This window comes from Lepisma saccharinum, chromosome 13 (genome assembly GCF_977018435.1).
Source record: "Lepisma saccharinum chromosome 13, izLepSacc3.1, whole genome shotgun sequence".
Taxonomy (NCBI): domain Eukaryota; kingdom Metazoa; phylum Arthropoda; class Insecta; order Zygentoma; family Lepismatidae; genus Lepisma; species Lepisma saccharinum.
This window is the reverse complement of record NC_139241.1, coordinates 20,228,600-20,242,612: the sequence shown is the minus strand read 5'-3', so window position 1 is coordinate 20,242,612 and position 14,013 is coordinate 20,228,600. Positions and strand designations below refer to the sequence as shown.

At 35.9% G+C, this 14,013-nt stretch overlaps 1 protein-coding gene across 7 annotated transcripts in view; it reads left to right on the top strand.

Annotated features, from left to right (window-relative positions):
* The window catches only part of HDAC6 (histone deacetylase 6), a 164,629-nt gene that overhangs the window by 103,750 nt on the left and 46,866 nt on the right, over positions 1 to 14,013 (top strand). For all 7 annotated transcript variants that reach the window (XM_083133943.1, XM_083133942.1, XM_083133940.1 and 4 more), the window contains 2 exons: positions 774 to 956; positions 7,703 to 7,860. In XM_083133943.1, coding sequence (XP_082990069.1) covers positions 774 to 956; positions 7,703 to 7,860 — 341 coding nt within the window. The remainder of the gene's footprint in view (positions 1 to 773; positions 957 to 7,702; positions 7,861 to 14,013) is intronic.

Genomic DNA, 14,013 nt, shown 5'->3' with positions numbered 1-14,013 from the left:
CCTTTCAACCTTCAGCTATCTACCTTAAGTCAGAAGAGAGGGGACAGAAAGGATTTTTCTTGCTATGGAGATATGTTGAAACAAAAATCTGATTCTTACGTTAAATTGGAATGCAGCAAGAATGAATTCATACAAATTTCATCACATTCACATTGAACATTCGAGTGTTTGCCTGTTACAAGAATCATGGGTTGGATAAGATCTCTCAGAGATGCAACTCAATATTTCTCAGCGTGAGAGAAAAAAACCTGGCATGTGGACATTAAAATCCTTCTGTGAATTTGAATTTCCGTCAGCTGTTGAAAATTCAGCATATATAAATATTATCTTTTCTCTTCTCTGCTGGTGTCTCCTTCAATTTAAGTGAAACTGGTTTTGCTGAAGGACCTTGAAAACAACTTCATATTAAAAATTATCTGCATTTCAATTCATAACTTAAAAATCCAATATTTTCTTCTGAGGAAAGTAAACAACTTTAAATTATAGGATACATCACATTAGCTAATATCATATGAACAAGGTTTTCCTGTATAAGTTTTTATCATAACTATGGTTTAATGAGAATAAAAATTATTTTGTTTACTTCATTTTCAGGATGTAACTTACACTCTTGTTCAAAATACATTTTTGTTAAAGATCTGAGAAGAGAGCAAGTAATCTTAAACATGCACGAAAGAATTGTGCTTGTGCATATTAAGCCATAGCTATGATAAAAATTACGTAATGGAAGCATATGTTTGTTAGCTATTCTCTCTTCTTTTTAATAAATATAGGCACGGAAGGTTACAAAAGAAGAACTAATGCTTATACACAGCGAACCTCACATTGAGAAGATGGTAGAGACTTGCACGATGACAACTAAGGAATTAACGGACCTACAGGGAACATTCAATTCAGTGTATCTGCATCCGGATTCATATGAGTCTGCCTTAGTTGCAGCTGGTTCTGTTTTACAGGTAAATATTGTGCTTAATTCTCATAAAATTACCCTGTCCTTTGAATGAAACCTAAGAACATCCACACCAGAGTCTATGACTAGAGCCATTCATTTATGGTGAACAAAAGATCAAGATTTCAGTACAAAAACTGGACATATTTCGGGATCAAAAGCAGTATATAAAATGTCATTTCTGTGCTCAAATGGTGAATAAGAACCTAAAATTGATTTTAAAACTATACTTATTACACAAAATTAACATTTCACTTCCAATAGCACATTTATATAGTTATCAGAGTATAGTGGAACATCAATTTTACGTTTTTCAGTGAACCAAGCTGTAAAAACTTAAACTGCGGGAAAATGTAAAATCGAGGAAAATTTTACATGCATGCATTTCCTTCATGGCAAATGTAAACTCCACACCTTAAATTAAATATATATACAGGGTGACTTGTAATTAGATGTATTTCCTGAAAGGGGTTAAATTAGAGACAATTTGCAATAAATTTGACCATATGATATCCTGTCCGAAAATTAGTAGTTTTCTAGATAATCAAATTCCTATTTATTTTTTTTTAAAAAAATGACAATTTTCCACATAAAAATATGAATTGAGAATAAACTGCTCATTGTATGGCACTTATTTCAGCATTTTCTGATAGCTAACAAATAAGTGGTTCGTTGAAAAAAAAAAAAAGTTTTTCCCAAATAACAATCAGATGTAAGTAACAGGTGGGTCTAAATTTACAAGTGGCGATAAAAAAAATGCACTCTTAGTTTACTTGGCAACGTATTAATAACAAAAATAGTATGACACGAAGCGTACAAATTACTTCCTTGTATCATCTGCTATCCAACAAAGTACAAATGTTGCTAACATTCACATTTGTGTACAGTGTCTCTCAAAAGTTTTAGGACAACGACATTTTAAACTAGGCAACCCAAATTACGTAATGCGCTGGTGGGTTGCATGTAGAGTTAGGTTCAATTTCAGGGTTGCCATATGCACAATAGATATTTATGAAATACGCGTGAGAAATAAAAGCAATTATTATTGTATAAAACTATAAAAAAAATATCAGTATTACATTTGTCGCAAATAAGAAATACTTTCTGGAAGAAAGAAAATCGATTTTCTAGTATTTCATCGCTGATGAGTCTACACAAAGGAAAAAGAGGAGAGAGGAAACTAAAGGAGACAACAAATGAGAGGAGAAAAGAGAGAGCGAAAGGGGAAAAGGAAAAGTAAAGGAGGGAAGAAAAGATAGGACAGATGTGGATAGGAGAAGTATTGATGAGATAGGGAAAAGATGCGAGGAGAGATGAGGAAAATGGAGCAAAAAAGGAGAAGAGAGGAGGGAAAGAGAAGAAAAGAGAGGGGAGGAGAGGAGAAGAGGAGGTTTGAGAGCAGAGGAGGAGACGAGAAGAGGGGAGTTGAGAGTAGAGTAGAAGAGAGAACATGAGAAGAACGAAAAGAAGAGGAGAAGAGTGCAGTGGAGACGGAAATCTAAGACAGGAGATGAGATAAGAGGAGTGGAGAATAATGGGATGGAGACAAGAGGCGAGAACAGGAGGGAAGACGATATGGCGTAGCAGAGGAGAAGAAGGGGAGAGAAAAAGGAGAAAGAGAGGGGAAGGAGAGAAGAGAAAGGAGACGAGAGGAGAGATGAGGTATTTATGGAGAATATCGTCTCAGCGTCAAGAATTGATGCATTGATCAAAATATCTACATGAAACATTCAATAATATTTTAAAATGAATTTGAGAATGTATATTAGATCGGTCGGAAATGCCTATTGGCCGAGTTCAGAGCGAGATAAAATCTGCCACGTAAGATCTTTGATTTTACATGCGATTATACCACCAAAAACATGAATGTAATTTTCATATTTATAAGAATTTTCCTCCACTTCTCAGTTCGTTGAAATGGAGGTTGTGTTATTTAACATTTCCCCTCCCCCCATCGTTAATTCCAAAGAGAATCATTCCGTTTCACACTGCGTAGACAATGAATACAATGGGATATGTCTAAAACTTACGAAAATTTTCTGCCACCGGAGGGGTTTGAACCTACAACCATCAGGTTTACAAACTAGAACGGTAACCACTACCCTACAAACTTTCGTTCTTTAGAATAGCTAGGAGGAGCTGACCAGTGTGAATTGTAGATGCAACTTTCCTCCTACATGTAATGTGCAAAGAATACTTGTTTGTAACAAAGAAAACGAAGGTAGTATGAATCGGCGCAAACATTCAATGGAGAATTGCACATGATGAAAACTTTTCATTCGAAATTTGAGGAGGTATCCTTGCATTGAACTGGAGTGGGTAAAGGGGTAAAATTAGTATAATAATGTCTGAATTAACACAAATATAAATAGTTATTTCATTAATATTTGTCAATGTCTTTGAAAGTACACAATTATCGTTAGAGTATCATAATTCACGATCTTATACGTAAAAAATCCCTTTCAAAGTCTGTCAATTCATTTATTTGTTTAATTTTTTTAGTAATTTCCAGATAAAGAACAATGTAGCCACTCTACACTGCTATTACATGTAATGTTACAATGCTCTTGTTTAATAAAAGGAGAATTTAAAAAAAAATAACACTTCGTAAGGAGACTCGAACCTGGGAGCGCTAGATGTGCAGTGCAGAACTCTAATCACTACACCACGCTCCACGCAGTGTAGAGTGGCTACATTGTTCTGTATCTGGAAATTACTAAAAAAATTAAACAAATAAATGAATTGACAGACTTTGAAAGGGATTTTTTACGTATAAGATCGTGAATTATGATACTCTAACGATAATTGTGTACTTTCAAAGACATTGACAAATATTAATGAAATAACTATTTATATTTGTGTTAATTCAGACATTATTATACTAATTTTACCCCTTTACCCACTCCAGTTCAATGCAAGGATACCTCCTCAAATTTCGAATGAAAAGTTTTCATCATGTGCAATTCTCCATTGAATGTTTGCGCCGATTCGTACTACCTTCGTTTTCTTTGTTACAAACAAGTATTCTTTGCACATTACATGTAGGAGGAAAGTTGCATCTACAATTCACACTGGTCAGCTCCTCCTAGCTATTCTAAAGAACGAAAGTTTGTAGGGTAGTGGTTACCGTTCTAGTTTGTAAACCTGATGGTTGTAGGTTCAAACCCCTCCGGTGGCAGAAAATTTTCGTAAGTTTTAGATATATCCCATTGTATTCATTGTCTACGCAGTGTGAAACGGAATGATTCTCTTTGGAATTAACGATAGGGGGAGGGGAAATGTTAAATAACACAACCTCCATTTCAACGAACTGAGAAGTGGAGGAAAATTCTTATAAATATGAAAATTACATTCATGTTTTTGGTGGTATAATCGCATGTAAAATCAAAGATCTTACGTGGCAGATTTTATCTCGCTCTGAACTCGGCCAATAGGCATTTCCGACCGATCTAATATACATTCTCAAATTCATTTTAAAATATTATTGAATGTTTCATGTAGATATTTTGATCAATGCATCAATTCTTGACGCTGAGACGATATTCTCCATAAATACCTCATCTCTCCTCTCGTCTCCTTTCTCTTCTCTCCTTCCCCTCTCTTTCTCCTTTTTCTCTCCCCTTCTTCTCCTCTGCTACGCCATATCGTCTTCCCTCCTGTTCTCGCCTCTTGTCTCCATCCCATTATTCTCCACTCCTCTTATCTCCTCTCCTGTCTTAGATTTCCGTCTCCACTGCACTCTTCTCCTCTTCTTTTCGTTCTTCTCATGTTCTCTCTTCTACTCTACTCTCAACTCCCCTCTTCTCGTCTCCTCCTCTGCTCTCAAACCTCCTCTTCTCCTCTCCTCCCCTCTCTTTTCTTCTCTTTCCCTCCTCTCTTCTCCTTTTTTGCTCCATTTTCCTCATCTCTCCTCGCATCTTTTCCCTATCTCATCAATACTTCTCCTATCCACATCTGTCCTATCTTTTCTTCCCTCCTTTACTTTTCCTTTTCCCCTTTCGCTCTCTCTTTTCTCCTCTCATTTGTTGTCTCCTTTAGTTTCCTCTCTCCTCTTTTTCCTTTGTGTAGACTCATCAGCGATGAAATACTAGAAAATCGATTTTCTTTCTTCCAGAAAGTATTTCTTATTTGTGACAAATGTAATACTGATATTTTTTTATAGTTTTATACAATAATAATTGCTTTTATTTCTCACGCGTATTTCATAAATATCTATTGTGCATATGGCAACCCTGAAATTGAACCTAACTCTACATGCAACCCACCAGCGCATTACGTAATTTGGGTTGCCTAGTTTAAAATGTCGTTGTCCTAAAACTTTTGAGAGACACTGTACAAGAAATAATACTTCCAATTAAAGAACATTACACGTCTTGCTCAAAGTGGGCACCTCCGTTACGAATGCAGGCACACAGGTTTTTACGCACATTTGGTCTCGTAACTCTTGATATGATGGTGTCCTTGTTGTGTTGACCAAATTGTAAGATTCTCTCCCTGAGCTCTTCTTGCGAGTTTACCGGTGTCTTGTAAACTAAGTCTGTGTTTATCCTTGACATTTACCAGTATTCAGAATTTCATTCTGTTAGGTCTAAAATGAACAAGTAAAGTTATTCATGTTTCTGGGTAATGAGTATACCCGAGGACAAGTCTGTATATTAATGATTGGCTGCAAGTTTGGAATCTTGGAATGCAAATATCACTCCAGAGGGATATGGGAATGCATTGTGGTATTACAGATAGTTTGTTCTAAATATCCATGGGGTGTTTCTGAACTTGGTAAACAGAAATAAATTAATGTTTTAGTTAATTGGCTATTTTCTATTAGCACTTTGTGTGTGTGTGTGTGTGTGTGTGTGTGTGTGTGTGTGTGTGTGTGTGTGTGTGTGTGTGTGTGTGTGTGTGTGTGTGTGTGTGTGTGTGTGTGTGTGTGTGTGTGTGTGTGTGTGTGTGTGTGTGTGTGTGTGTGTGTGTGTGTGTGTGTGTGTGTGTGTGTGTGTGTGTGTGTGTGTGTGTGTGTGTGTGTGTGTGTGTGTGTGTGTGTGTGTGTGTGTGTGTGTGTGTGTGTGTGTGTGTGTGTGTGTGTGTGTGTGTGTGTGTGTGTGTGTGTGTGTGTGTGTGTGTGTGTGTGTGTGTGTGTGTGTGTGTGTGTGTGTGTGTGTGTGTGTGTGTGTGTGTGTGTGTGTGTGTGTGTGTGTGTGTGTGTGTGTGTGTGTGTGTGTGTGTGTGTGTGTGTGTGTGTGTGTTTATATTTATATTTGGGTATAATAGCTTATTCTCTTTGTGGTTGGACTTTCCTTTGCAACAACACTCCAATCAGGCAGGACACTCGAGAGCCGTCTTGGAAAAGTTCAAGGTTAAAGTAGTGATAGTTAGAGATATAGTAAATCTGTTGTTGGGGCTCTCGTGATGTGATTCCGTGCAGGTAACCCTCGCCTCTGACGTACCGTCTCACTGTCACACAGTTAAATTAAAACTATTCTACAAAACTTCACAATAAGGGTCTAAATTTAGCAGATAATTACACTTTCAACCCAACAGGCATGCCTCGTACGATCCATTTGTTACTGTGTAAGCCCAGATCACATTGTTTTAACAATCACTGCAACGTACTCCCAAGACTCGTGGAGGGAAGGTAAAGTAGAAGGTGCTTGTTCTTTCTTTCCTCTAAACTGCACCAAATAGACAATTGTGGAATGTTTTGGTCACGGAGAAAGCAGTCGTAGAAAATATTTGATATCTTATCAATAAATGGACCAAATAAGATATTTTAAAAATGGGGGGGGGGGAATGGAATGTAGGCTGAAAAACTAGTCAATAAAGGGACCAGAATGGAAAATATTTAAAAAAAGGGAATATGGGCTGAAGAAAAGCGAAGTCAAAACCATGTAATCTTGTTGGTGGAAGATAATTAATTATCAACACTGTTTTTATTTAATTCATGATCCATGTTGAAAATTAAAAGGACTTGCCCTTTAAAATCTGGTCTCTTAGTTATAATTTTTGTGGATAATCTCCATGCCCTACTTTTTAAAAAAGTAAATGTCTACATTTGCAATTTCTATTGCACTGCAGTCACCTGGAAACAAACATTTATGATAAATAAATGAATGATAGATAGATAAATGAACTATTCAGGTTCTTCAAAGACCATTTGGAATTTTATATCGGTTATCAGCATCTGTAAAATTTATATTTGAATGGCTTATTGCAGAAAGGGACCTGAGTCACTTTTGCACAATTCTGAGAAAAACAAGAAAAATCGTATAATATTGAGAGTGTAAGAAAGAAATGTGCTGTTGTTGGCTCAAATTTTTAGCATAATGAATAGTTAATTTTGCAACCCTCAATGCGCCCTCCTGCAGTATGCTGCTAGAGACAGAGGAGATGAAAAAGTTGTGACTCCGATACCTCAAAAATGTGACTCAGGTCCCTTTCTGCAATAAGCCATTCATTTGTACTTTATTGGTGTCGGACAAAATTTCTTATCCCTACTTTATTGTGTATTATTTATCGCCTACATTCATATTTATCTAATATTTCTCTGAATGTTTGTGACTATAGTTCTTTACTAGTATGCAGTGTTATTTGGACACACTCCAATGAGTAGTGAAGAGTACATCTGTTGTCTTCGGGTAAACAGTTATCTCCCTGTAGCAATGTTTATGCAAAGCGTGACGAATATCATTTGCAATTACTGATCCATGTTATTGTTTCAGGTGAACGTTTGAAGTAGAAAAATGTGCTTTCTTTCAGGTGGTGGATTCAGTGCTGAACGGTGAAAGCAGATCGGGAGTTGCAATAGTGAGACCACCAGGCCATCATGCGGAGGAACATGAACCGTGTGGCTTTTGCATATTTAACAATGTTTCCTTAGCTGCTAAGTATGCCATTGACATCCATGGAATGAAAAGGTAAGTCTATGAATAGCTGAAAGTACACAGGAAAATAAAGCGTGGATTATGTAGTATATTACCTAAGATAATATGTATTTTTCTTTCAATTTATTTGTAAATATCGTAGGGTGTCTACCAGTGAAGAAGGTCAAGAAATTATGCTTTTGGTCAAGATTTTTTTTATATATTATTATTATAATGAACTTACATTGTGATATACAATGAAACCCCGATATTACGTTCGTGCATTATACGTTTTCCCGCTTAATACGTTCATCCAGTAGGGGCCCGGCAAAAGGCCATGTTAAATAATAGGACGTTCACCTCAATCTTATGTTTGCTCTAACTCCCGTTTCCCGCTCTATACGTTCTCCAAGCCATGACGATGTTTTAAAATTTGCCAGAAACCTGTTCTGTTGACCATTGACATGACAGCATGGGATAACGTCTAATCCGTGATCCTTCTCCCCACTCCTTCTTTCTTTCTGCAACTTGGCCAGTATGACAATAAAAATAATATATTGTCATAACAACATTTGAAGAAGGTTAGGCTAAGTTCAAAGTTCCACATTTGTGCAATATTTATAACAATTTAGTCATAACAGTTATTTTTGACTGGCAATATGAAAAACAAATATCTTCAATCATATGTGTTCTTTCAGACAAGAAAGATATGATACATTCAAATTTATAATTAAATTTATTGAAATTGTGTACATTTGCATTGGCTTCAAGGTTTATATACAAAGGTCAACTCTTTAAAATTGTTCAATGTACATTGTGATGTCATACTTGGTATTTTGTATCAACATTCAAAAAATGGTAATTGTGATCAATAGATAAGTATATTGTGATATACATAGTAAAATAGCTGTAACAGAGCAAATATGTACATTTACTACACAAACATTCAAGCTGTTAAGCACTTATGGACAAAAATATAAAACAAAAACAATTGAAGATATCACATACTAAAAAATCTGGCTTGAACTAGTTGCTCTAATACTAGTTGTCTGGGACTTGGTGGGGAGCTCAAGATGGAACAAAGATAAGGACAGATATATCAATATGGGATGGTGATATATTTGTATAATAATTGTTGCTTTTAAAGATTAAACTTGGCAACGTTATAATAACTTGGATGTTTAAGTTATATAGAAGCCTTTTATGACTTGAATGAACTTTGATCATGATATAATCTTATAAAGATTCGAAAGTTATGGAATGACACTGATATGTATAAAAGATGCCATGTTGAATTGGAAGCAGTGAATAAGTATCTGTTTTCATCTTCCTTAAGGGGCTGGCTTGTGAATGTTACAGTTCCTCAAATGAGTGCTTGGAGGAAGGTCGCATAGAGTGACACTTATATGTTCTACGTTTGGAGGTGATTTGAGAAGATGATGAATTTCGAAAACTGAAGCTCAGAATTGTAGATACAAAGACTTGCTTTATCCTGGAAGGAGATAACAAAGATATATATATATATTTTCTTATGTATAGCATTGATATCTTATAAATATTCTTGTAAACAAAGGCATAATTTGATGCTATTGTAATTTTGGTTGTTTCTAGTTTTTTTTCTTTCATTTTTATCAATATAATAATTATAAAGTTATCAGTATATGTAAACTTAAATTTCCTTTCCAATATAGCATCATAGCTACTACCTATTGTGCTGATACTGAGTTTGAATTAAACGGACATTACATAGATTTGAGGTTTTGCAGGATTTAAATGATGATGAAAATATAAATGAAACAGACGTAAATAAGAATTGGGAGCACATACGTAATGCAATAGAATCAGCAGCTAAAGAAAGTATAGGATACCATAAACCGAGAAAAAGTAAGCCATGGTTTGATAATGAATGTCATAATCTAATAGAAATAAGAAATCAGGCTAGACTTAGGTGGTTAAATAACTCTGATGATACAAATCTAAACAATTATAATAGAATAAAGCGAGAAGTTAACCGCACGTTTAGAAGTAAAAAAAGACATTACTTGAAAAGCAAAATTAACGAAATTGAAACAAACAGCAAAAATAAAAATATCAGAGATTTATATAAAGGTGTAAATGAGTTTAGAAAGGGGTGGCAACCTAAAGTAAACTTGATAAAAGATAAAGACAGTGATTTTCTAGCTGACCCAAGCGATATTCTAAATAGATGGAAGAACTACTTTAATGACCTTTTAAATGTCCATGTAGGAGATAAATCAGAAGTAAATGAAGTACACACAGCAGAACCTTTAGTCCCAGAACCTAACTTGACTGAAGTTAAAGATGCTATTAAAAGGCTAAAGAATAACAAAGCACCTGGCATTGATTTAATACCAGCTGAGTTAATTAAATATGGTGGAAATTCATTAATTTGTCAAATTCATAAATTAATTTGTTTAATATGGAATAAAGAAGAAATCCCTCAACAGTGGAAAGAATCCATAATTGTTCCTGTGTTTAAAAAAGGTGATAAAATGAACTGCAATAATTACCGTGGAATTTCTCTACTCTCAACAACATATAAAATATTATCTAACATTCTTTTAACAAGACTAACCCCATATGCTAATGAAATTATAGGTGATTATCAATGTGGATTTAAACGCAACAGATCAACTACAGATCAAATTTTTCACATCAGACAGACACTTGAAAAAAAGTGGGAATATAATCAAAATGTCCATCAGCTATTCATTGATTTCAAAAAAGCATATGATTCGGTCAAAAGAGATAAATTATATAATATATTAGTAGAGTTTGGAATACCTAAGAAGCTTGTTAGTATGATAAAAATATGCACTAGTGAAACAGAAAGTAAAATTCGTGTGGGTATTAATATGTCTGACAAATTTACAATTCATGATGGGTTAAAACAAGGAGATGCATTATCTCCATTGCTCTTTAATTTTGCCTTAGAATATGCTGTAAGGAAGGTAAAAGAAACTAAAGAAGGACTAAAATTAAATGGTGTGACTCAGTTGTTAGCATATGCAGATGATGTAGACTTACTGGGGGATGATGTGAATACAATTAAGAATAATGCTAAAATATTTTTCAAAACTGCTAAAGAGATAGGTTTGGAAGTTAACAAAGAGAAAACTAAATATATGCTTACAGGCCGAAACCAAGTGTTAGGTAATAATCAAAATCTAATTATTGATAACAACTCGTTTGAAACAGTTTCCAAATTCAAATACTTAGGAGTAATATTAACAAATGAAAATTATATTAAAGAGGAAATAAAAAGTAGGCTTAATTCAGGAAATGCATGTTACTTCTCTCTTCATAAACTTTTGTCTTCTCGTTTAATATCTAAGAATCTAAAAGTTAAAATATACAAAACCGTAATTTTGCCTGTAGTATTATATGGGTGTGAAACTTGGTCCCTTACATTGAAAGAGGAACATAAATTGAGAGTATTTGAAAATAGGATCCTTAGGAAAATATTTGGACCTAAAAGGGATGAGGAGACAGGTGAGTGGAGAAGGTTACATAATTTAGAACTACATAATTTGTATTCATGTCCAGACATTATTAGAATAATTAAATCAAGAAGACTTAGGTGGGCAGGCCATGTGGCACGAATGGGAGAGGAAAGAGGAGTTCACAGGATTCTTGTTGGGAAACCTGATGGTAAGAGACCAGTAGGAAGGCCAAGACGAAGATGGAGGGACAACGTCGAGATGGACCTAAGGGAAATCGGTAGGGATGGAAAAGAGTATATAGATCTTGCTCAAGATAGGGACAGATGGAAGGCCTGTGTTGCTGCAGCCATGAACCTTCGGGTTTAAGAAGGCTAGAGAGTTAGTTAGTTAGTTAGTTAGTTACATTGTTAAACCAGGAATGAACACACTTCTGATAAGACTTGTTCAACTGCATTGGCGCTGCTCCACCACCTGTTTGTCTCCCCCTTCGTCCCGTTACAAACTGGTCGGAGGGATGATCGAGCAGCAGGCAGCTGGCAACAGGCGCCAATGTTTTGTCTCGAGGCTCCAGAGCTATAAAGGAAAGAAAAGTGGCATTGTTTTTGAATCTTGCCTCCAAAGGTTGTTTTGCTTTGAGGATTAGGAAACACGAGCACCAGATACAAAGCGAGGAGTTAAAAAAGAAAAGGACAACCTATTTTTTTTCTTTGTTCTTCCATCTGATAAACACCTTGAACAATTGGTGGGTGTCGGATATAGACAAAATAGTTCCAGATTTGAATTTTTTTACAAGGTTGTAGAGAAATATACAAGTACTGTACTTCACTCTTTGTGTTACTAAACAAAAAAGAATATTGGGGAAAATCAGAACGATAGAATGGAATAATGTATTAAATCTTGTATTTTAACTTTGGAAAAGAAAGGCAAGATTTCAAGACAATCTGCTCTAACAGCTGTACATTGTCACCAAATCTAATCCTCTCTCTCAAGCTAAAATCTTATTTGGAAAGTTGCAAGTTCATATCCCATTGCTGACCTTTTTTTTTTTTTTTTTTATGGTTTTCACTTGTTTTCCACTCAAATACTGGTACAGTGCTGTATGTCCAGAAAGTACATTTTCTGGGGCCCAATCTGGAACTAATGCTGAGAAATGAGAAATTGTTAAGAACATACAACAATGATACTTTGCATTGACAACACATGAAATAGGCCACATTAGATTAGATGGATGAGAATATGTTACTACATAAGTCTAGTTCTGAGTTGCCAACATCAAATGTGTAATCTAGTCTAATTGAATTGATGTCATGAATCCACCTCAAAATGGTGCATCCTTGTGTCAGTAACACATTATGAGTGAGGGCCTCCTCGATAGCATTGTCACTTTGTAACTAGGGATCACAGGTTTGATTCCTTGTGAAGGCATGTAATGGTTTGAATCCCACTTTAAACTGTAGGCCAATCTCAAATTAATTAAATCAAATTAAATTAATTAAAACAAACTGACATTACGGGTTACTTTATTATGTTATCAATTAATATAGTTTGTTTTTGATTAATGCAACATGATACTTGCATAATTCATTTATTAATGTCAATGTTGAACCAGAGAAAAATGTCATATATATACACTGGAGTTTCCAGGTTAAAGATTTGAAACTTGGCAGATTGAAATAATATAGCAATGATATTAGCTTTAAAACATTATTCCGATTGTTACATTAATCCAAGCTTCCCTACAACAGGGATAGGACCTATTCATTCGCACTCTGTCGGTATCACCCGATATCTGTGTTACTATAATTTCTACTGTTCTGATATTCTATAAATACCCTGTAATTTAGAGCAGTGCTCTTGCAGTTTTGTTATATTTTTAGTGAATATAAAGGTATAATTTGTGTCACCTGGTTTTGTAATGTGCACTCATGCTCATAAATTAAGGATAATGCTGAATCTTGTACAAAGAAATATTTGATGTGCACGTTGCAGCTTGAAATGATGTCTGGGTACTGTACCAAAGAACCTGTGTTGACTATGACCTTGATCCAGTGTGTGGTAGCGCTGTAAGCAGACAAATGACTCACAGGAGCGAAACTGCTGACTAGAGCACAGTGCCTATAGGAAGTGTGCAGTTGTGTTCGGTTGTGCGAATGGTGAGTGTGTGTGTGAAATGGCTCAACAAACACATATTGATGATGTAATGAGGGGAAGGATACTTGGATGGGTAGAGGCGGGCCAAAGACAGCAGGTCGTGTCACAGGTGCTACATGTGCCACAAAGTGTCATCTTACGATTATGGCAACGATTCCAACAGACTGGAAACGTGTCTCGGCGCTACAGCAGTGGACGTCCACAGTGTACAACACCACGAGAAGACAGGTACCTGACCGTAAGTGCCCGGAAACACTGACGGAGTACTGCCGGGGTCCTTGCTCGAGACCTTGCAGCTGCCACCGGAACAGTTGTTCCCAGACACACTGTGTACAGACGACTCAACAGGCACGGTTTTTTCGCCCGGAGGCCTGCAATTTGCATTCCACTGTCAAATGGTCACAGAGTATCCCGTAACAACTGGTGTAGAGAACACAGGGCATGGACAATGGAAGAATGGTCTCCGGTACTCTTCACTGACGAGTCCAGGTATAGTCTCAACAATGATCCTCGTCGTGTAACCATCTGGCGTGAACCAGGAACCAGATACCGACCCGGTACCATCGTCGAAAGGGACCAGTATGGAGGTGGT